The sequence below is a fragment of the Arachis hypogaea genome, chromosome 9, assembly GCF_003086295.3.
Source record: "Arachis hypogaea cultivar Tifrunner chromosome 9, arahy.Tifrunner.gnm2.J5K5, whole genome shotgun sequence".
Classification (NCBI taxonomy): Eukaryota; Viridiplantae; Streptophyta; class Magnoliopsida; order Fabales; family Fabaceae; genus Arachis; species Arachis hypogaea.
The window spans coordinates 4,468,237-4,491,880 of record NC_092044.1 but is presented as its reverse complement, the minus strand read 5'-3'; the positions used below and the strand labels follow the sequence as shown (position 1 = coordinate 4,491,880).

At 35.5% G+C, this 23,644-nt stretch overlaps 1 protein-coding gene across 11 annotated transcripts; it reads left to right on the top strand.

Annotated features, from left to right (window-relative positions):
- Window positions 1-113: 113 nt before the first annotated feature.
- Window positions 114-4,802, top strand: LOC112710037 (uncharacterized). 11 transcript variants are annotated; one of them, XR_003811566.2, is made up of 10 exons: window positions 139-767; window positions 1,040-1,281; window positions 2,520-2,595; window positions 2,807-2,973; window positions 3,077-3,172; window positions 3,295-3,360; window positions 3,637-3,761; window positions 3,871-3,976; window positions 4,175-4,232; window positions 4,354-4,802. XR_003811566.2 is itself a non-coding variant. In XM_025762111.3 (8 exons), exons 4-8 carry the CDS (start codon window positions 2,858-2,860, stop codon window positions 3,894-3,896), a joined length of 429 nt encoding a protein of 142 aa, XP_025617896.1. In that variant the 5' UTR covers window positions 167-767; window positions 1,040-1,281; window positions 2,520-2,595; window positions 2,807-2,857; the 3' UTR covers window positions 3,897-4,045. The 11 variants fall into 11 exon arrangements, 1 of the variants encoding a protein (XP_025617896.1); XR_011865244.1 differs by having other exon boundaries at window positions 167-767; window positions 3,637-3,740; XR_003156624.3 differs by having other exon boundaries at window positions 205-767; window positions 1,225-1,281.
- The last annotated feature ends 18,842 nt before the right edge of the window (window positions 4,803-23,644 follow it).

Below are 23,644 nucleotides of genomic sequence, written 5' to 3'. Positions count from 1 at the left end.
CTGTAAAATAATTGTTGAGTTCTTGAAGTTGTCTGTCAACTACTTGATGAACATAATACCACCTAACCTAACCAATCACTACAAAAAATATTGGTAAAAATGGCACTAATTTTATGGCAGGTCAAAAAAACTGCCATTATGTTTGTTAATTACGGTAGCACCAACTCATGCCATAATGCTAATGGTTTTTGTGGCAGCTTTGTTGATTGTGGCGTTTCAAACCGCCATAGAATTTTTTTCCCTTCTTTAACTCGAGCGATGTTGCATATGAGAGTGTAATTAGTATTGTTGCATATGAGAAAATGAGGATGAGTGTCAATGACGAACCCTAATTTCTTACCATTGTTCATCTTCCTGATTTGTCATTCAACTCCTCGCTATCGCTCATCCCTTTGTTGCAGCTCATCTCCTCGCTGCTGCAAGCAACGCCGTTGTTGCTGCCTTCAGTGAGCTTCTATGATTTGGATTTGATCTGAAGATTTGTTAGTGTTCGTCTCATCACCATCGTTCATCTCCTCGCCATTGCAAGAAACACTGTTGTCGCCTTCAGCGAGCTTCAACGATTTGGCTTCGATATGAAGATTTGTGGCCGCTCATCTCATCGCCATCATTCATCTCTGCACCATCGCAAGCAACACCGTTGCCGCTGCCTTCTATGATCTGATTTTCAATCTGGCTCACCTCCTCACCTCGGCAAGCAACGCCGTTGTTGCTGCCTTCAACAAGCTTCTACAATTTGGTTTCACCATCTCTGTCACTTCTAATAGGTAATCTACTTAATCTTCTTTTTGATTTTTTCCTTCCTCTTCATCCTTTTAGATCTAGTTCATGCTCTAGTAGGAAGAAAACAAAGAATGCTGGTTCTTTTTGTGTATTTTAATTTTGATTGATCTTTTGTGATGTTGCTGTTGTTAGCTTGTTACTGCTGTATTTTCTGTTCTGTTGTTATTTTTTTGCTTCTGATTTTATTTAGTTTGAGTCCTAATCTGTTTTATTAAACTGAATGATCTCATAATCTGCATCATTTGTCCGAAATTAGTACAACACAATACTTTACTTTCTCTTCAAACAAGTCACGGCATTGTGGAGGAACTGATTGGGTTTGGAGCAAGAATGCACGCGTGTGCAAGGAACGAAGCTGAGCTCACTAAGTCTCTCATCTAATGAAATGATTCTGGTTTTGAGGTTACTGACTTTGTTTACAATGTCTTTGTTCCTCATCAGAGGGAGAAGCTGATGGACTCTGTGTGTTCTGAATTTCAAGGGAAACTCAACATCCTTGTAAGCTTTCTTCTTTCTCTGCATTTCATCTGTTTGATATTATTCCCCAACTAAAACTATTGTGTATGTTTTGAATTTACATTAATTGATATTATTCCCCAACTAACACTATTTTGCATAATTCGAGTCTATAAATTTTCAAACAATAATAGGAAAAAAAAACTTTAATATTCTTATAGTTGAAATCTTCAAGCTGCACTATAATTTGAAGGTGCAGGAGGATGACTTTACAATTCTTCAAGATCCCTCTTAAGTCTTTACTCTTCCAATGCTTCCTGCTCTTACTCTTCCAATTATGACAACATTTTTGTATATTAAGCTTTCATTATAATGTATCAAAAATTAATCATGATTTGTATATGATTTGCATTTTTGATGGTTGAATGATATGTTTAATTGGGAATTTCACAAGTTTGAGGTTTTAGAAGAGATGAGGGAGCTATGATTAAAGGCAAGGCGTTTCTGTTTTGAAAATAACTCTACTGAATTTGGCTTTTCTATTAGGAATATTATTTACTATTCATAGCAACATCTTTCCTAGCTTGTTCAAAGTTCAAAGTCCATGAATTTATTTTATTCTTGTTGAACTGGGACTGTACATTATTTATAAGTAGTATAAGCGGTATTTAGTTTCAATTCTTCATAATATATCTTGAGAACCTCTTTTTGAGTAATTTCATAAGTGGTTTTAGAAGCCATTATATATATTGATGCAGCTCATGTGTATGTATAGTGATTGTGTTTTTTTTCAGTAAAATTAAAGCTTGTTCACTACTTTAATTCTTCTCTACTTTTGGCCATGAGAAGCTCATGGTTCTTTGTAGTCAGCTCAGTGTTGTAACTTGGATTGATTACTGTTAATCCAAAGATATTTGATCAAATTAGATTAGATTTGATCTGGTTCAATGAAGTTTGTAGGTGTAGGTGTTGGACCACACCTTCTACAAGTGTGGAAGAGTAAGAGTGTGTCAACAAAAACAAGAAGCCAACTTAACTACTTTTTTAAGAGTGACCAATGTTGTCAACAGATGACTTGAAATAAGACTATTATAGTTTTCCAAAACTAAATTGATTTTGAGCAGTTTCAACTTTTAGCTTGAGTTGGATGTTCCTTAAAGAGATGAGATAAATATAATTATAGCCAAAAGACTTGTATTATTATGTAATATTCGGATATTTTTTTTATTAAATCTATCCCACTTTCCTTTATCATAATTGTGTGGCTTTGGACTTACTAGGCACATATGGCACTCCATGACATAGATGCTGCAGTTGAAAGCTTTAAAAATGCATTGGTCTTAGAGCCAAATGATGGTAAGTTGTGATTTTGTATAAGGCCTTAGTTAGACAAGAACTATTAGTGTACTTACATAGTTGGACATTTAATTTTGTCATCTATTTGGTAGGTTCATGATTTATCAGAAGTATTCAATTATTATTTTCTTTATATGAAACATCTTTTCAATACAATCTGAACATAAATGAAATTAACTGTCATTTTTTTATTAATATTTGAATTTGTTAGGAAATCCAAATGAAGAGGGGGGATATATACTTAAAAGATGAAAAGACTTAAATGGTTATCTTCATCTGTTTGCTCTGGCAATGGCGCAGAGAGAATTTTGGGCAACCCAAACCAAAGTTTGAAGTGAAAAAAGACAAGAAACTGAGGACTCTGAGTGCCACAGTGAAGTTAATGTTCTAAAATTGCACTTCCATACATGTTTACTTATTATCTTACCTATGTTGACAGTTATTCTCTATTAACCAAAAATTAAATTTCTTTTACTAATAGGATATTGAGGAAGAATCAGTGGGTGTTAAAAAGGCATGTCCAACACGAGGTGTTAAGAGAAGTCGTTCAGCCGAAGTACATAATCTATCTGAAAGGGTGAGTGAAGACCATATGCCAATTGTGTACTGTTGCAAATAAATAGCAAATTTTCCATCTGTAGCATATGTTTTGTTGCTTGTGATCTGTATGATTATCATTGTGATCTTCTACTTATACAGAGGCGAAGAGACAGGATCAATGAGAAGATGCGTGCATTGCAAGATCTCATACCATACTGCAATAAGGTTTACTCTTTCATTTTCACTTTTGTTATGTGGACCAGAGAATTTTCATAAGCATAATAGAATATTTATTATCACTAAGAATTTTAACTTGAAGCAAAAATATTATAGAATGACAGCAATAGATGTTAATATATAACATCCATGTTGTTGTGCACCACAACAGCAAAATATTACTTCTCTATCTATGGGGTCAAAAGGATGAACTTCAATTTTTTTTTATTTAGAACTAGTTATACTTTTGCCAACCGATGCATAATTCTTTTTCGCTTTTAATAGGTTCGCTTGTTTATACTTTCAAACCTTGAGCCATATTTGCTTCTCCTTGAGCCGAAAATGTAACCAGAGAAACAGAGAAATGAAACAAAGAGGCAGGAAGCATGGCAAGTATATGGGCCTTGTTGGTGGGTTGCAATGTTTTAATATATATATACCTTGTTTTTGGTATGCATTAATATATTTGTTTCCCAGAAACATCTCTTTAGCTAATTACCTTGGTCATAAACCTTTCAGTGTGCTGTTGGGCAATGTATGCATGAAAAGGCCAAAATCTTTAGCAATTTGCTCTCTCCTCCAACACGTGCTTCTTCTAGACCCAAAGCCATGATTGCTATGTCAAGTATGACTTCACTTTGCTGCAATGAGATTTATACTGGTGTTTCAAAATAATGCATGTCCTTTCTTAAATGGATGAATTTGATAAATTACTTTGTGTGCATACCTTTCGATGCATCTTGTATGCTTTGGTTTCCTCTCATTTTAACTTTTCAATTTTTAATTCTTGAAAGAAATACAAACTAAAGGGGGGTAATTGCAGGGCTGATAGTGGCAAATATTTTCTTCTTGATAGAAGATAATGAACAAATGTATTGTAGGTAAAAAGAAAATGCGACAGGTCTACCAATCTAATTTTATTTTTTCTCTTTATATTATTTGACTAGTTATATATTGTTTCTAATGACATTTTTTCTTTGTTATAATTTCAATTTATAACAGTCGGCTTGATAGAAATTCCCTGATAGGAGAGGTTCCTACAAATCTTTGTAAGAGATGAGTTTGGATAATGAAAATGGAGTGTTGGAGCAAGAAACAAAGATGTTGGAGCAAGTTCCTGGGATGAAACTCACACAAGAGACCAAGAAAATAAGGCAGGCTTGTTTTAAAGTTAATTACAAAAGGAGGAAACTTATGGCCTCCAAATCTTATTCATCATCACTTAGCTAAGCTACTTGTCTTGTATATTCATATTCTAAGTAGTAAAAACAGCACTTATTAGATGGTTTAAATACATTATTAGATATTAACATAGTTTAGGGATGGATGGTAGATTTGACTGAATAGTGTTTATTGTAATGCTTGTATTTTGGTAAGTTTAATAAGACAAGATTTTGTATAGGAGTTATTACTTTTGATTTTCAATAATAAAAAATTATACATTATATTAATATTTTGTTTATGAGTTATATAATATTTCATTTATGGATTATGATTTTTTGCTATTGTGAAATTTTAATCACAATTATTTATTTAACGCGATAAAAATGACGGTAAAAATTGTTTTTTTTAAACGATAAAAAATGTCACTGTCAGTGTAAAATGGCAGTTTAAAAATGCCATTTTAATCAACCAAAACGCTACTGTCAGGGTAAAAATTGCGGTTCAAAAATGCCGTTTTAACCAACTAAAACGCCACTTTGTCAGGGTAATAATGGCGGTTCAAACCGCCGTTTTAACCTATTCAAAAAATGCCATTTTAACCGTGGAAATAACGGCGGTTTGAACCAACGTTTTAACCAATCAAAATGCCACTCTGTTAGGGTAATAACGGCGGTTCAAACCGCCGTTTTAACCTATCCAAAAACCGCCATTTTAACCCTGGAAATAACGCGGTTTGAACCGCCATTTTAACCTATTCAAAAAACCGCCGTTTTAATCCAGGAAATTGTGGCGGTTTTCAGAAAACCGCCGTAATAACCAGAATGGCGCCCAGAATTACGGCACTTTACGAAACTGCTATTCTTGGTAATAATGGCAGTTCAAACCGCCGTAAATACAAAAAAAACCGCCGTTTTTACCATATTTTTTTGTAGTGAATGCCATGTTACACAAAGTCACGGTCTCACAGACACAAACCATTCCTTATTTCCTTTATTCTCCATGACCCCACCCCAAAATCTTATTTATTTATAATATACATATGCTATAAATCTATAATTAATTGGTTACAGCCTACAGGTAAACTTAAAATTATTTGGTATTTACCACTCTTGAAAGTTGAAAGGTTGATTTAATGGGTTTCCAAATCCTAATTATATACAAGAGCAAGAGCCAAAGTGCAAGACTGAACTCCAAGACCAGGAGGACGACCCAGTAGCGGTGCGACGCCAGCAGCAACAGAGAAGAGGATCGTACCCTAAGAAAGAAGAGCCAGAAGTCCAAAAGAGATTGATGTTTGCTGAAGAAGAAGGTAGAACCGTAGAACGGCAGAAGCAGAACTAGACACCGAGCTGCCAAGTGCCGAAGCCCGAAGGAAAGAACGCAAAAGAAGAACAGCGACAAAACCACACAAATCACAAGCAATCAAGCAGTGACGCAAAAGAAGGCAGAACTTGAAAACCACCAGATGCGGTGCAGCGGCGATGCAAGGAGAAACCGACGGTCGATGGACTGGCGAAGACACAGAGTAGCGGTGTGGCGACAGTAACTCTAGAGCCTGGAGGAGTGGAGGGTGGACCGGTGGAGGCTGGAGACTGGAGGCTTTGAGCAATTAGGGATTTCAGATTTGAAGAGAAAGGGAGAAGAAGAAGCATCAGGGATTTAGAACTTTGAATTACTGGGAGCAAAAATAATTATATAGTGGGGACAATTATGGTATTTCACTTAGAATTACTACTTATTTTTTCAAATCTCATTAGGAGCAGTTGCCCCACTAGCTTATAAATAAATCCGTCCATATATATATAACATGTTGTAGTTGTTAGTGCATCAAATTCACGTTGCTTTTGCAAGGTAATGAGAGTGCTGTGGAAGCATCAAAATTGCCAAGTCTAGAATCAAGATAGAAGAGGAACATATAGAGTGGTTGTGAAGATCAATCCATATGGTGAGAACTAGTAAAAGTTTATGATGCGTCGACATTGACACGACCCAAAACACAATACGATATAGAACATACTGAGATATAAATTTTAAAACTTTATAAAATATGGAGGTACACATATATAAAATATGATATATTTTTTAGAAAAATAGTAATAATATTTTGATATTTTATTGATATTAAAATATAAATTAATTTTTTAATTATTTTTAATATCTTATTTTAATTATATAAAATATTTAAAATATTTTTGTTTTAATAAATAATAATATATACTATTTCTAAATTTATTTCAAAAATATATGTTAAGAATAAGATTGGACACGCTGACACGCGTAATGGTGGTATTTAGATGTGTCCAAGTGTGTCCGAAAAAAATTTATTTTTTATTAAGATACAGTTGAATACGGCAGACATGCATGTCAGACGAATGTGGATAAGAGTTATCTCCAAAATGTGTTTGTGTCACGTAATATAGCGAAGTGTCTGTATTTCATAAGTAGTAAAAGTGAATCAAGAAGAGTTATATATATCTTTTTTATTTTTATTTCAACCAAATGTATGTACTTCATAGGTAAAAGTGAATCAAGAAGAATTATATATATCTTTTTATTTTTATTTTTATTTGACTCTCCCTTCTTTTTTCTATTACTACAGATTTCCTAAGTTGTTTTAGCAATATGTTTCTTCATTTTGGGTAGTATAGCATTTTGAGATAATCAATGTTCTGAAAATCAGACTGGATTGGCCGGTTCGAACCGGTTCAACCAGGAACTGACGTGGAAAACGGTCCAGTCCTCTTCCTAAAATCGTTGATCTTTAAACTGCTGAAAAATTGATAAATCGGCCGGTTGGACAGGACTGGAAACCAACCAGTTCATGTGAAACGGCGCCGTTTTCGTTGCTGTTAAAAAAAAAAACCAAAATCCCCTCAACCCATGCGAGTCCTCCCCCGGTTACCCACCCCCAATACACACACACCAAACACCCTTCCTTCGATAAACACATTCACCAGCAAGCCCTAAGGGTCTGGTGCACGAAGTTGTGATCACTACAACTCAAATAATCCAAAAACTTGGTGTTCAACACCATGGCATAAACACAACTTCGCACAACTAACCAGCAAGTGTACTGGGTCGTCCAAGTAATAAACCTTACGCGAGTAAGGGTCGATCCCACAGAGATTGTTGGTATGAAGCAAGCTATGGTCACCTTGTAAATCTTAGTCAGGCAAACTCAAATGGGTAAGGGTGATATACGAATAAAACATAAAGATAAAGATAGAGATACTTATGTAATTCATTGGTGGGAATTTCAGATAAGCGTATGAAGATGCTTGGTCCCTTCCGTCTCTCTGCTTTCCTACTGTCTTCATCCAATCCTTCTTACTCCTTTCCATGGCAAGCTGTATGCAAGGGTTTCACCGTTGTCAGTGGCTACCTCCCATCCTCTCAGTGGAAATGTTCAACGCACCCTGTCACGGCACGGCTATCCATCTGTCGGTTCTCAATCAGGCCGGAATAGAATCCAGTGATTCTTTTGCGTCTGTCACTAACGCCCCGCCTTCAGGAGTTTGAAGCTCGTCACAGTCATTCAATCATTGAATCCTACTCAGAATACCACAGACAAGGTTTAGACCTTCCGGATCCTCTTGAATGCCGCCATCAATTCTAGCTTATACCACGAAGATTCCGGTTAAGAAATCTAAGAGATATTCACCCAATCTAAGGTAGAACGGAGGTGGTTGTCAGGCACACGTTCATAGGTGAGAATGATGATGAGTGTCACGGATCATTACATTCATCAAGTTGAAGAACAAGTGATATCTTAGAACAAGAACAAGCGGAATTGAATAGAAGAACAATAGTAATTGCATTAATACTCGAGGTACAGCAGAGCTCCACACCTTAATCTATGGTGTGTAGAAACTCCACCGTTGAAAATACATAAGAACAAGGTCTAGGCATGGCCGAATGGCCAGCCCCCAAATGTGATCAAAAGATCTAAAATGATCAAAAGATGATCAAAGGATCCAAAGATGAAAATACAATAGTAAAAGGTCCTATATATAGAGAACTAGTAGCCTAGGGTTTACAGAGATGAGTAAATGACATAAAAATCCACTTCCGGGCCCACTTGGTGTGTGCTTGGACTGAGCATTGAAGCATTTTCGTGTAGAGACTCTTCTTGGAGTTAAACGCCAGCTTTTATGCCAGTTTGGGCGTTTAACTCCCATCCTTGTGCCAGTTCCGGCGTTTAACGCTGGGAATTCTGAGGGTGACTTTGAACGCCGGTTTGGGCCATCAAATCTTGGGCAAAGTATAAACTATCATATATTGCTGGAAAGCCCAGGATGTCTACTTTCCAACGCCGTTGAGAGCGCACCAATTGGGCTTTTGTAACTCCAAAAAATCCACTTCGAGTGCAGGGAGGTCAGAATCCAACAGCATCTGCAGTCCTTTTCAGCCTCTGAATCAGATTTTTGCTCAGGTCCCTCAATTTCAGCCAGAAAATACCTGAAATCACAGAAAAACACACAAATTCATAGTAAAGTCCAGAAAAGTGAATTTTAACTAAAAACTAATAAAAATATACTAAAAACTAACTAGATCATACTAAAAACATACTAAAAACAATGCCAAAAAGCGTATAAATTATCCGCTCATCAGGGTCCCAAACCAAAAATCTAGCCTCGTCAACAGAACCGCCGCCGCCGTCGTCGTCCTGCTATCAGTGGCTCCGTGGACTGTGGTAACTAAGAAGATTATAGCTGCTGCAGAAATTATTAGAAACACCAAAACCCCAACAACTAATGCTACATTGCTACTACAGGAATAGCTACATTGTTTTTCTTCTTCTCAGTTGTTTTGATGTGTTAGTTACATGATGATACAGAATTACATAGGTACGGGTTTTACCTCACAATAGCATTTTCATATTAAAATAAAATGATTAAAATTAGATCAAGAATTAAGAATATCTTTGAACTTGTGATTTTAATTTACTGATTATTGATTTTGAATGTATTATGATTATTGATTAGTGATGAGTTGCTGAGTTGTTGTGTAATCTTAATGGAATCTCCTCTTTCTCTTGAATTCTGGAAATAGCATCATGTGTTTGCTTAACCCAAGGCTCAATTATAATGCTGCTTCTGCTGCTATTCACTCTCTTTTCTCTTTCAACAATCACTCATCTATCACAATTTCTTCTTATCAATTCAATTCTTTCCTCATTTCATTTCATGTAATCATATATATCATATTCTTTTTCTCTTCCATAATTAGTTGCTCTTTTTATTCATTGAAAAAATAATTTGCCTATTTAATTTAGTGTTATCAATGCCTTGCTAATGCTAATGCTTGGTTAATGAATGCTTTGTTTTAAACTTTTGATATGTTGTATAATGTACTGATTTTGTTGTTTTTAGTGTTTAATTTAGTGTCATCACTGTCTTGCTAATTCTCTGTTTAATTTAGTGTCATCACTGTCTTGCTAATGCTAATGCTTGGTTACTGAATGCTTTGTTTTGAACTTTTAATATGTTGTATAATGTACTGATTTTGCTATTTTTATTGTTTAAGTTAGTGTCATCACTCATCACTGCCTTGCTAATGTTCTGTTTAATTTAGTGTCGTCACTTTCTTGCTAATGCTAATATTGGTTACTGAATGCTCTGTTTTGAATTTTTGATATGTTGTATAATATACTGATTTTGCTGGTTTTAGTGTTTAGTTTAATGTCATCACTGCCTTGTTGAATGGTGTTGCTAATGTACTTGTATTGCTGTTTTAGTATTTTGATAATGTACTGATGTTGCTGTTTTAGTGTTTTATAATGTGTTACTGTTTTAACGTTGCTGTTCGATAATGTACTGGTGTTGCTGATGTACTTTTGATATTTTAAGATTTATATTAGACTATAATTATATTTTAGGGTGTTTAATTATAATTTATTTATTATTTTATTCTAAAACGATTTTTTCGGTTGAACCAATAAATCAATAAACCAATAAATCAGTAACTAAAACGATTCGATGACTGGTCCGATTCTCAGAACCTTGGAGATAATAGTTAATTGAAAAATTAAGACCCTTAAACAGTTAACACTTTATAGTTTGTTGTTCATATCGCATTAGCGCACCATAATAGTAAAACTTATCATATTATAAAGGTTATGGGAAATTCTATATATTTTGCAATTTTATCAGTTTGTTTTTTCTTTTTTCAAACTTGAAAATTCTAGGAAAAATTATTCTGAAGAACCATTAGGGAGATTTAATTATTAAAAAGAACTTTTAATACCAAAATTAGTAAGAAGAACTAAATCTTTTTATAATATTTAAGAAGACGAACCAAATCTTTTTATAATAAAAAGATAAATCTTTTTATAAAAAGTCCTCTTGTCATGAAAGGTGCCCTTAAAGCTTAGCTCATACTGCTGAAGAAACAAATCCACCTTCCACTCCTCCATGATTTTATAGTCCCCTTTGGTGTAGAGTGGATAGTGAAAAGAGGCATTTGAAACTCTGAACAAGTAGTAGGATACTCTTGTTGGGTCAATCCTTCTTCAGCAGTTTTGTCAATAGGGTAGTACCCCAAAATATGGCAAGCTGAGTGAACAAGCCATTTAGAGTCAGTAGTGCTCCAATTTTTGTTTCATGAATCTTGCACATATTAAACATGTTTATATATAGGTGCACTGTGCACAACAATAGCGTATACATGAAACAATTTCGGACAAAATTAATAAAAAAAATATTTAAATATTTAAATATTCATTCATATTCTTGCTAATAATTGAATGGTAGACATTTATTATTTGATTATTTTTTATTAATTACTTATTTATTTTTTTTTTGTGATCTTTAGCTAACGGAAAAAAAAAGACAAAAGATCATAAAAGTAAAAAATAAATAAATAATAAAAAAATTGTTAATATAAAAATTATAAAAATAAATAAATAAATAGTTAAAAATTAATATTTTAATAATTAAATTTTTCTAACGATTTTTTAGAGTAATTTTTTTTAATTAATTAACTAATTAATCTCAAGTGAATATTCATACATATCTATATAACGTTGAGAATCAAACAACATATATTAAAGATTATAAAAAATAATTAAGGATATATTTATCTCTTTATAAAAAGATTTGATTCTTCTTCTTAAATATTATAAAAAGATTTGGTCTTTCTTATTAATTTTGGTATTAAAAGTCCTTTTTAATAATTAAATCTTCTTTTATTCTATTTAAGAGAGCAGATTTGTTACTCTTACAGCTGGCAGAGTTTGATTAACGTAATTGCACACCTCGTTGCATAGTTATTACTAATTCAAATATATTTGAAAGATAATTAAAATTAATTAAAAATAATTTTATTTTATATTTAATAATTACTTTTGAAAAAATACATATTAAATATAATAAGTAAGTAATTTTTGATAATATATACATGAAATTATAAATATTAAATTAAATAAAATAACTGTGATTATCATCTCGTTGCCATTACTCTTACTAATTAGACTAACTTCAAAGTTTGAAATTAAACTACTTAATTTAGAAGCTGTGGGCTTCATTACTTCACTTTAAGAATATCTTTAAATAGATTAAAAGTTTAAAACTACGAATAAATTATTGCATGGATTTAATTAAATTATAAAACTTAAGCATCACAAATAATTATTTCAATTATTTAAAGACCTTTCAATATAAAAAAAATTATTATTTTAACAGCACAAAGAAACAAGCAATAGCTATCTTTTTGTGTTGCCTTAAACAAGTTTTCAGTTATTTCTTATACGCCAAAAGGAGTCTTTTAAGTATATGTGCTTAAATGTAATGGAATTATTCCATGATTCTATGATAATATCCATAGATATAAAATTTATGAAAAAAATTATTTATTCTAAAAATTTAAATTAATAAAAAATATATAAATTTATCATATACCCTCATTCAATAGTCATTGAATTAATTTAATTTTTTTAAATTATAAAAATTTTAATATTATATCATAATATCATTTATTCTTATCAAGAATATATTGCAAAATATTTTTTTATTGAACAATTATAGTGTGATTACTCGTTTACTCTAAACCGTGTTTTTTATTCCAAACGTTATATTTTTTAAATTATCAATTTTTAAAAAAAAATCACAAATTATCAACTAAGTATAAACATTTCTAGCAATTGTACGAATAAAATTTATATTATTTTATTTTCTTCTAATTTATATTTATACTACTCATCTGTTATACCTGATTGGTATTTTATTGTCCAAGTTTAAGAATCATTGTACGTGTCTTAAATAATTAACCTTAGCTTGTGATTTATTGTTGACTATATATGTATTAAATTAGTAAAAACCAATCATATGAGTTTTGAAAGTTGGTGGCGAAAGTGACAGGTCTTCAAGAACGAATTCTTCAAATCCAACCCCGGAAAGAATGTGATACCCTTTGAGCTTCTCGTTACAAATTTGCATTTCATCAAATCTATGTAATTATCCTTCATAGTTAAGTTAATTAATCCGGTCTCTAATAATATTTCATAGAATATTCCGAGATCAAATTGTGTTATTATTTAATTTGTAAACTTGTACGGACAAGAATAAATCAAATATTGAAAGGTAAAAAGCACCTTTCCTATGAATACCAGCAACTAATCTATTACGTATATATATGTTCGTCCTTTACAAAAGAAACAAAAGGGATTGTATTTTTTTTTTCGTTATTACATTAATTTATTGATTTTATTCTATATCTGGCAAAATTAAGGAGTAAAAAAAATTTAAAAGAACACAAGAAAAATATGAGATTTTCAAATATAATTTATGATAAATTAAACTGCCTTATATATTTATTATTTGAGTCATTATTTGGTGAATCATGCTTCTTATTTATTTACTCAACTAGATAAATTATTTTATCATTTATTCATCGTTAGAAAATTTTATATAAATGTAAAAAAAATATTAAATACTATAAGAAAAATAGTTTATTGCTATGTTTTTAAAGCGTGTTGAAAAATAGAAAAAAGCGTGACGATAGTTTTTTGTCATGTTTTTTGAACTATCAATACGCTTTTAAAAAAAAATCATATCTATAAACGTGTCGGTTATTCTATTGTCATATTTATTGATCTATTGACATATTTTTTTTATCATGTTTCTATCTATTGCCAGGCTTTTAAAAAGATGAGTTATAAAAATGAATCATGTTTTAAGCAAATTTTATTCTAAGGATAGGCTCCTTGAATGATGTTTTTTTGGTAAAAAATAAAAAATTAGAGAAATATTTTTCTTTGTTTTTATTGGTTTGAAGCTTGCTGTGCAATCCATCCTGCAAAGTGTTGACAAAGTCAAAAGTCAATGAAAGCAAGTTATCACACGCATTGGAATACTAAGTTACTTGTCTTAGTGCAACTCAACAGCCTCATATAAATAACTTTGATATAAAATGCAAACCTTCTTCAATAATTTAACAAATATCTTTCAACAAACAACTGCCATGTCGGTGAAGAAATCTCTATCACTTAACGGAGGAAACGCCATTGCCATCCTTAAGGGCCAGAAGCCAGCGAAACGCGGCCGGTTCAAGCGGTGGTTTTCGTCGGCAGAGGAGGTGTCGTTGGAGCCAGGGAAGAAGCTTAAAGAAATGGACTCAAACAAATTGAAAGATGAGATCAAGAAGTGGGCTAAGGCTGTTGTAGCATATGCACTCCAAGTTAGTGGCCGTTTTGGAAGTTCTAGAGTCTAGAGGCAAGTGATGATAGTCGATCATATCACAAATTCAATTCAATTGTAATTAGTTAGTCACTTTAGTATATATCAATAAAGTAACTAACTAATTACAATTGAATCTATATCTATTGTTAATGAAAAATGATATAGGTAGCACAATTGTTTTTGATTTGGTGGGAGAAATTGTTGATGGATTGGAGGGTTTAATTTGGAGAAGAATATTATGAGTTTTACATCAAATGTTAGCGGGAATTTGTGCATATCCGTTAGAGAATTGGTTGTTGATGTATATATATCTTGGTGGGAATCAAGACGTGGATCACAAGAAGTCAAGAACTATAGATACGATGAATTCATTGAATTGTATGGTGAATCTCAATGTACGAAATTATGTGGGCATTATTATCTAGAATTGGCACTTTATTATTATTATATTTTATTGAACTTAGAAATTGCATTGTGGCGTCTGAAATGTATTTTTATAAAAAAAAATAAAAAAAATTAAGATTGATTTTGGTTTTGTATTTGTATTTTTTTAATTTTTTTAATTTTTAATATTTTATATTCTTTTATTTTGTAAAAAATAAAAACGAGAATAAAAATAAAGTTTTATAGTTTTTATTATTCTCTCTCTTTTTTCACAAAATATTAAAAAAATTATTAAAAATAAAAATATAAATCCAATACATCCAAATTGATTTAAATTTTATAGTTTTTATTATTCTCTCTCTTTTGCTTAAAGGTATTTTCTTGATTGTGAAAAGTTTGTGTGTGTTTAAATTAAACATCTAAATTGATTTAAAACATTTTATATGATATATTTTGATTTATTTTTTTAATTTTTTATTTATAAAAGATTTTAAAATTATTTTTGTCAAATAGATTGATTCCTTCATTATTTTTAATCGAAATTTTAACATACATGTTAGACAAATAAGTATATAATAAATTTTATAAAAATTAATTAGGTAAAAGAATATTATTATATAATAATAAAATTAGTTTACCTCTAAAATAATAAAATGATCAATCTGTCTAATAAAAATAATTTTTGAAAATTTATAGAAAATAAAAATTTAATAAAAACGAAAATGCCTAATTTAAAAAACTTTGAGAATATATATATTGTTAGGAGTTATAAGGCAGCAAGTTAACTCACCCTCTCAGTTTTGTTTCAGCAGTTTTTCCTTCTTGCAGTTAATTCTATTAATTCTGTTTTCTATTAAAGTTAGTTACTGTGGGCCCTAACTGACTCAGCAGCAGCTTTTAGTCACTTCTATAGTTTGTTACAGTTAGTTAGCTTAGTGTATGAGTCAAGTCAGTGTTAGTTAGCTAGCTATGTACATATAAATTGTAATTTCTCACATGTTGTAATTCAGTTGCTTAGTTGAATGCAAGTTCACACTTTCTCAGCTTTTCTCTCTCTACTCTTCTCTCTCTGAACTTCTCCTCTGAGGCCTGGTACCTTTCATGGTATCAGATCCTCCAAGCTTCGCTGCTCATTCAACAATAACGCAAGGATTCATAGCAACTCCTATATCGATAAAACTGGATGAGGACAATTTCCTGCAATGGAAGGATCAAGCAATCTCAACAATAGAAGGGAATGATATGCTGAGCCACATCACAGGAAGAGGAATTCATCCACAGTTTGTACAATCGAGTGATGGATCAGATACTGTAGTGAATCCAGATTATCAACAATGGAAGAGGTATGATGCAATTCTCAAATCTTGGTTACTGACTTCAATGAGTAAACCGTTCACCACAAAGATGGTAGGGTGTATGTTTACGCATCAAGTGAGGAAAAGGTTAGAGGATCATTCTCCTCTCAAATCAAGGCTAAGGTGATGCAATTGAAGAACAAGCTCAGCACGCTCCAAATTGGAGGATCTGTAACTGAGTACGTATTGATGATTAAAAGCACAATTGATGCTTTAGCATCCGTAGGAGAGTTAATAAAGGAAAGTGATATTGTAAATGCAATATTACATGGCTTATTTGAAGAGTATTCTTCAGTATATACATATGTGCTTGCAAGATCTGAGAACATAACTGTTGCTGAACTGGAAGCATTGTTGCTAGCTCATGAAAACATGCTGGCAAAGTTCAGAAAACCAGAGGCGTTCGTGCAAGCAAATGTAGCTCAATTTGGAGGATACAATCAACAGATGCAAGGAAGAAGAGAAGGCTTCAGAGGAGGATTCAGAAGAAGAGGAGGAAGAATGCACAGAGGCGGCAGAAACTTCTCTAATGAAGAAAGAATGGTGCAAGAATCTCATATAAACAAACAGTTCACAAGTGATGATCAGTTCACGAATGGAAGAGGACAGTCCAACAGAGGAGGCAGACTGTACAATTCAAGAAACTATGAATACGACAGGCCGCAGTGTCAGCTGTGTAATAAATTCGGCCACACTGCAAGGACTTGCGGGTACAGATACAGTGAGAATTAATATGAAGAAGAAGGTTATGGTGGAGAAGGTTACCACAAGCAAATCTATGCAATCTGATAGCAACACCAACAACAGTCCAGGACTCCAATTGGTATCCTGACTCACGAGCTACACATCACATGACACATGATGAGAAGAATCTGATGGAGAAGGAAGAATACTGTGGAAATAAGCAAGTAGTAGTTGGCAATGGAACGGGTTTGCATATCTCTTTTGTTGGAAACTCTTATTTCAAGAATGACTTGAGCTCTAAGCTACTGCACATGAGAAACTTGTTGTGTGTGCCTGAAATTACAAAGAACCTAATGAGTGTGCATAAAGAAAACGGGAAAATCCCATATAACCCATATATATCTGACAAGTCGCACTATATGTCAACCCAAGATGCATCTTCCTCTCCAGGACTTCGATGTGCTGTGGTAATCAAATTTTCTTTGAATTTCATGATGATAGGTGTTATGTAAAGAGTAAAGACACTGAGAAGATTGTGCTTGAAAGCACTGTGGAAAACGGCCTCTATAGATTTCCTAGTATTAACAAGCTGCGAGCACCAGCTAGTTATGCTGCTGCATATGCTACTGCAGTAAGTAGTGATTCCCTTGTTTGGCATGCTAGGCTAGAACACCCTAAGCATGATGTATTGTCAAAAGTACTAAAAGTCTATAAGCTCTCACCTATACCAGTCAAAATAAATTGCTCAGCCTGTTGTATCGAAAAGTCTCATCAGCTCCCATTTCCTTCCTCACAAACTGAGTACACACACCCTTTAGACCTTGTATACTCAGACATTTGGATCCTTCCCCAGTGCCAGATAACAATGGAAACTGGTATTATGTTAATTTTGTTAATGCTTTTTCAAAATACACTTGGCTTTATCTAATTAAGTCCAGAGCTCAATTAAAAACAGTCTTTGAAATTTTCCAACAAAAAGTTGAATTGCAGTTGAACACTAAGCTTAAAATATTGCAAAGTGATAATGCACCCGAGTATAGAAGTCTGTCAAAGATTCTGCAGGATAAAAGAGTTCAGCACAGGTTCGCTTGCCCTCATATTCACAAACAAAATGGTTCTGCTGAAAGGAAACACAGGCATGTAGTAGAAATGAGACTCACCTTGTTGGCAGGAGCTTCAATGCCTACAAGGTTCTGTGGAGAAGCCTTCTGCATAGCAGCAAAACTAATCAACATCCTTCCAACACCAGTTCTAAATGGTGTATCTCCAGCTAAGAAACTTCTTGGCAAGCAACCCTCATATGACCAACTCAAAGTGTTTGGATGCCTCTGCTTCCCACATCAGAGACCATATAACAAGCATAAACTGGACTTTAGGTCCTCTCCTTGCACATTCTTTAGGTATGTGTTTCGAGGGTTACCTGAAACTATAGGTCGATCTCGGACGAGATCTTCTATACCGGTCGGAGCTGTCGTGTCCGACTTGTTGAACGGAGTGATGGTGCTGATCCTTCATCAGCGGAGGGTGGTGGTACCTGCAAGGGACTCCGATGCTTAAGTTAGCAAGGGTATTAAGCAGGTTTTTAGTAGGATCAGAGTATGAGTTATACCTGGGTACTCCAGTGTATTTATAATAGCGTGGAATGACCTTCGTAGATAAGATAAGTTAGTTATCTTATCTTATCTTTATCTTTTGAGTGAGGTCATCTTATCTTCAAGAGAACCACCCTTCCCTTTGTAGGCTTGGACTTCCTTGGGCTTAGGTGCACGGTCCTCCATTGGGGCCCTTCTTTTGGGCTTTCCTGGTGACTTGGCCGAGCTCTTTGAGAAGTGGTCGGGTTGTCCTGACCTGCAGAGGTTGGTCGCTTTGTCTGTAGAACATACCGGGTCGGACAGCTCGACCTAGGGTATGAACAGTAGACATACTTTTTTATTTTTTGGTAGTTCAGCTCGGATCCTTGTAATGCTTTACTGATGAAGTACACGGGTTGTTGTCCTCTGTCGTCTTCTCGGATTAGTGCTGAGGCTACTGCCCGACTTTCTACTGCGAGGTACAATATAAATGGTTCTTCTTGTCATGGTCGAGTTAGGATAGGCGGCTGTCCCAGGAACCTTTTGAAATCTTGGAAGGCTTGCTCGCACTCCGTTGTCCATTCAAACTTCTTTCCCTTCCTTAGAGTGGCGTAGAAGGGAAGAGATCTTATTGCCGATCCGGCTAGAAATCTGGACAAGGCTGCCAACCTCCTGTTGAGTTGTTGTACCTTTTTGACACAAGTCGGGCTCTTCATGCCGAGTATGGCCCGACATTTATCCGGATTTGCCTCGATTTCTCTCTGTGTGAGCATAAAACCCAAGAATTTGCCAGCTTCTACTGCGAAGGTGCATTTTGTGGGATTGAGTCGCATGCCATGCCGTCTTATAGTGTCGAATACTTGGGTCAGGTTAGATAATAGAATCTCTTTATTTTGTGTCTTTATTAGCATGTCGTCCACGTAGACTTCCATGATTTTTCCGGTGTGATCCGAAAAGACCTTATTCATTAATCTTTGATAAGTAGCTCCCGCATTTTTAAGACTAAAAGGCATGACGATGTAGCAGTAGTTTGCCTTTGGGGTTAGGAAGGAAGTTTTTTCTTGGTCGGGTGGATGCATTGGGATTTGATTGTATCCTGAGTATGCGTCCATAAACGAGAGGTATTTATATCCGGAGGAGGCATCTACCAGAGCGTCAATACTTGGGAGTGGATAAGAATCTTTTGGGCAGGCTTTGTTGAGATCAGTGTAATCGGTGCACATTCACCACTTCCCGTTTGATTTTTTCACCAAGACGACGTTAGCTAGTCATAGTGGGTATTTGACTTCTCTTATGAACCCTGCCTCCAGTAGAGCTTGTACCTGCTCTTCCACAGCTTGGGAGCATTCTGGTCCGAGCTTTCTACGCCTCTGTTGTACTGGCCGAGATCTTGGGTAGACTGATAGGTTGTGGCACATTAGCTTGGGGTCTATGCCTGGCATGTCTGCGGCCTTCCATGCAAAGAGATCGACGTTGTCTCGCAAGAACTGTATGAGTGATTCTTTTATGTCTCCTTTTATGATTGTACCGATATTGGTTGTTAGGTATGGGTGGTTCCCGATCTGGACTTTTTCTATTTCACCTTCGGGTTGTGGGCGGAGTTCTTCCCGCCTCTGCACTCCACCGAGCTCGATTGTGAGGAATTCTTCTCCTCTGCCTCTGAGGTTTAGGCTTCCATGGTAACAGCGGTGCACTGTCTTCTGGTCTACTTTTATTGTAGCTATCCCTTCTGTAGTTGGGAACTTCATGCATAGATGTGGAGTCGAGACTATTGCACCGAGCTGATTCAGTGTTGTCCGGCCTATTAAGGCGTTATAGGCTGAACTTACGTCAACCACGATGTAATCTATCTTAAGTGTTCTTGACTGGTTTCATTTTTCGAAGTTTGTGTGCAGCGAGATGTATCTAAGCAGTTGAACCGGGGTGTCTCCTAGTCCGAACAGGCTGTTCGGATATGCTCTGAGTTCATTTTCTTCCAAGCCAAGCTTGTCGAAGGCAGTTTTGAACAAGATGTCGGCAGAGCTCCCTTGGTCTATCAGTGTGCAGTGAAGATTTGCATTTGCCAGTATAACAGTGATGACCATGGGATCGTCATGTCTTGAGATTATATCGGATGCGTCTTCTTTGGTGAAAGTAATCGCGGGGATGTCGGGTGCTTCCTCCTTCCCCTCGACATGATATACTTCTTTAAGATATCTTTTGCGAGATGATTTGGAGACTCCTCCTCCTGTAAATCCGCCGTGTATCATGTGGACGTGTCTTTCTGGTGTACGAGGTGATCGCTCAGTTCGTCCGACATCTTCTTCCCTTCTTTTTTTCTTTGCTCATCATCCTGGATGGCCAGATACCGATCTAGCTTCCCCTCTTTTACTAGCTTTTCTATGACATTTTTTAAATCAAAACATTCATTGGTGGAATGCCCGCGGATTCGATGATATTCACAATATTTGCCCCGATTTTCTCCTCCTTTTTTGCCTTTGAGTGGTCGAACTGGAGATATTTTTTAGTGTGGCAAACCTCTCTGTAGACATCCACAAGGGACACCCGAAGAGGGGTGTAATTGTGGTATTTTTTATTTTTTCTCCATGTCGCTCTTCCTTCTTTTTGGACTCTTTGTCCTTATCCCGTGAGGTAAATCCAGATTTTGAGGTCTCTCATAGTGGAGAGTTTTCCTCCATGTTGATGTACTTTTCTGCTCGTTCTTGCACTTCGTTCAGAGATGTGGGATATTTTTTCGATATAGATTGGCTAAAAGGTCCCTCTCGCAAGCCATTGATGAGGCCCATAATGGTAGCCTCTGTTGGTAGGCTCTATATGTCCAGGCATGTTTTGTTGAATCTTTCCATGTAGTTGCGAAGACTTTTCCGTTCTCCTTGCTTGATTCCTAATAGACTTGGGGCGTGCTTAGCCTTGTCTGTTTGGATGGAGAATCTGGCCAAAAACTTCTTGGCCAAGTCGTCGAAACTCGTGATGGACCTAGGAGGTAAATTGTCGAACCATCTAATTGTTGTCTTTGTGATAGTAGTCGAAAAGGCTTTGCAACGAACTGCATCTGAGGTGTCGGTGAGGTACATTCTACTTTTGAAATTGCTGAGATGATGGTCGGGATATGTAGTGCCGTCGTACAAAGTCATATCTGGGAGTTTAAAGTCTTTTGGGATTTTGGTCTTCATGATTTCCTTGGTGAATGGATCTTGTTCCTTGCGGGAGTTGTCCTCATGAAGGGATCGGTTGGCTTTGGTCTTGAGATCGGCTTCGAGTTTTAGGAGTTTGTCCTCCAATTCTCGGCGTCGCCTTATTTCCTTCTGTAGGTCTTTCTCAGCCTCTCGTTGACGTAAGGCTTCTTCTTCAAGTTGTTTTAAACGGTTTTGAAGCGCCTCCATGGCTCCCGCGTTTGAATTCTTTTTGTTGTTAAGTTGAGGAGTATCCTTTGGTTTAGTGTCTACATTTTTGTGCGGCGTTCTATTCTCTAGATCTGAATTGTGGTCGTTATCATGGTCGTCTGCCATGATGATGGGATGACTTCCAGGTTCCCCGGTAACGACACTAATGTTCTGGGGGTTACCTGAAACTGTAGGTCGATCTCGGACGAGATCTTTTGTACTGATCAGAGCTGTGATGTCCGACTTGTTGAACTTGGTGCTGGTACTGATCCTTCGTCACTGGAGGGTGGGAGGTACCTGCAAGGGACTCTGATGCTTAAGTTAGCAAGAGTATTAAGCAGGTTTTTAGTAGAATCAGAGTATGAGTTATACCTGGGTGCTCCAGTGTATTTATAATGGTGTTGAGCGACCTTCTTAGATAAGATAAGTTAGTTATCTTATCTTATCTTTGAGTGAGGTCATCTTATCTTCAAGGGAACCGCCCTTCTCTCTGTAGGCTTGAGCTGCTTCTGGATTTGGATCGTGTTCCTCTATTTGGGTCCTTTTCTGGGCTTTTCTGGCAATTTGGCCGAGCTCTTTGAGAAGAGGTCGGATAGTCTGACCTGAAGAGGTCGGTCGCTTTATCTCCAGACATCTCGGGTCAGACAGCTTGACCCGGGATATGAACAGTATAGAACTGATAAAAAAGGCTATAAATGCCTTACTCAACAGGGAAAGGTCATCATCACACCAAATGTGGTGTTCTTTGAAGATCAATTCCCATTTAAGCAAGCCAGTCAAAGTCTCAAGACAGCAACAGCCTCAACTCCTCAACACTCAATTCCAACAATTCCAAAACTCTCAGCACCTACTCAAACTCTTCCTGCTAACCACCAACCCCAATCCACCTTGTCCCAACAAAATACCTCAAACAATATCTCTCAGTCCACCCCACCTTATAATATTTCTTTGAACACTTCAACACAAGTGTCTTTACATTAGTCAAACAACCAACAACAACCTTCAACAACAATCAACCCTCCTCCCTACAGTCACTACACCGTTCTAGCAGCTTGCAAGAAATCACAGCACCAGTAGCAGCTTCTTCAGTCCCAACTCCTATTCCCATCAATGACATTGAAATTGTTCTCCCTCTAACTGACCCTGAACCTAGAAATACTACACTCACCCAAAACACTCATCTGATGATGACAAGAGGAAAAGTAGGAATTGTCAAGCCAAGGTTGTTCTTAGCAAGTGTAGAGCCAAGGAATGTTAAACAAGCACTCAAATTTCCTGAGTGGAAGGCAGCAAGAGATCTGGAGTATGAGGTCCTACTCAGGAACAATACTTGGAAGCTAGTTAAGCTCCCACCTGATAGAGAGGCAATTGGAAGTAAATAGGTGTTTAGGATTAAATATAATGCATATGGTTCACTTCAGAAGCACAAAGATAGGTTTGTTCTTTAAGGCTTTGCTCAAAAACCAGATTTTGACTTCACAGAAACCTATAGTCCAGTTGTTAAGCCCACCTCTATTAGACTGCTGCTATCAGTTGCATTATCAAGGTCCTAGACAATAAGGCAGTTAGATGTTAATAATGCCTTCTTACATAGTAATTTAGTTGAGGAAGTATATATGAGGCAACCCCAAGGATATGAGCAAAAAAATCCTTCATTCATATGCAAACTTAATAAGGCTTTGTATGGCTTGAAACAAGCATCCAGGGAGTGGTACTATAAGCTTGCACATGGGTTAAAGGAACTAGATTTGTAGCTACAAAATCTGACATAGTAGTATTCACTCGTGATACAAATCACTTAAAAACATATGTCCTAGATGATATCATTGTAACAGGTGAATGTGATAACTCTATTAAAGAAGTGATCAAACAGTTGAATAGCAAGTTTGCTCTAAAAGACCTAGGTGATCTGCACTACTTTCTTGAAATTCAAGCCACAAAGACAAAGAGTGGAGGCTTAGTGTTTACTCTGCAAAAATACATTGAAGAAGTAATGAAGAAGGCTGGTATCGTGGGATGCACAGCCTGTCACACTCCTCTTCCCTTTACAACAAAAATCTCTGCTCTTGGAGGGT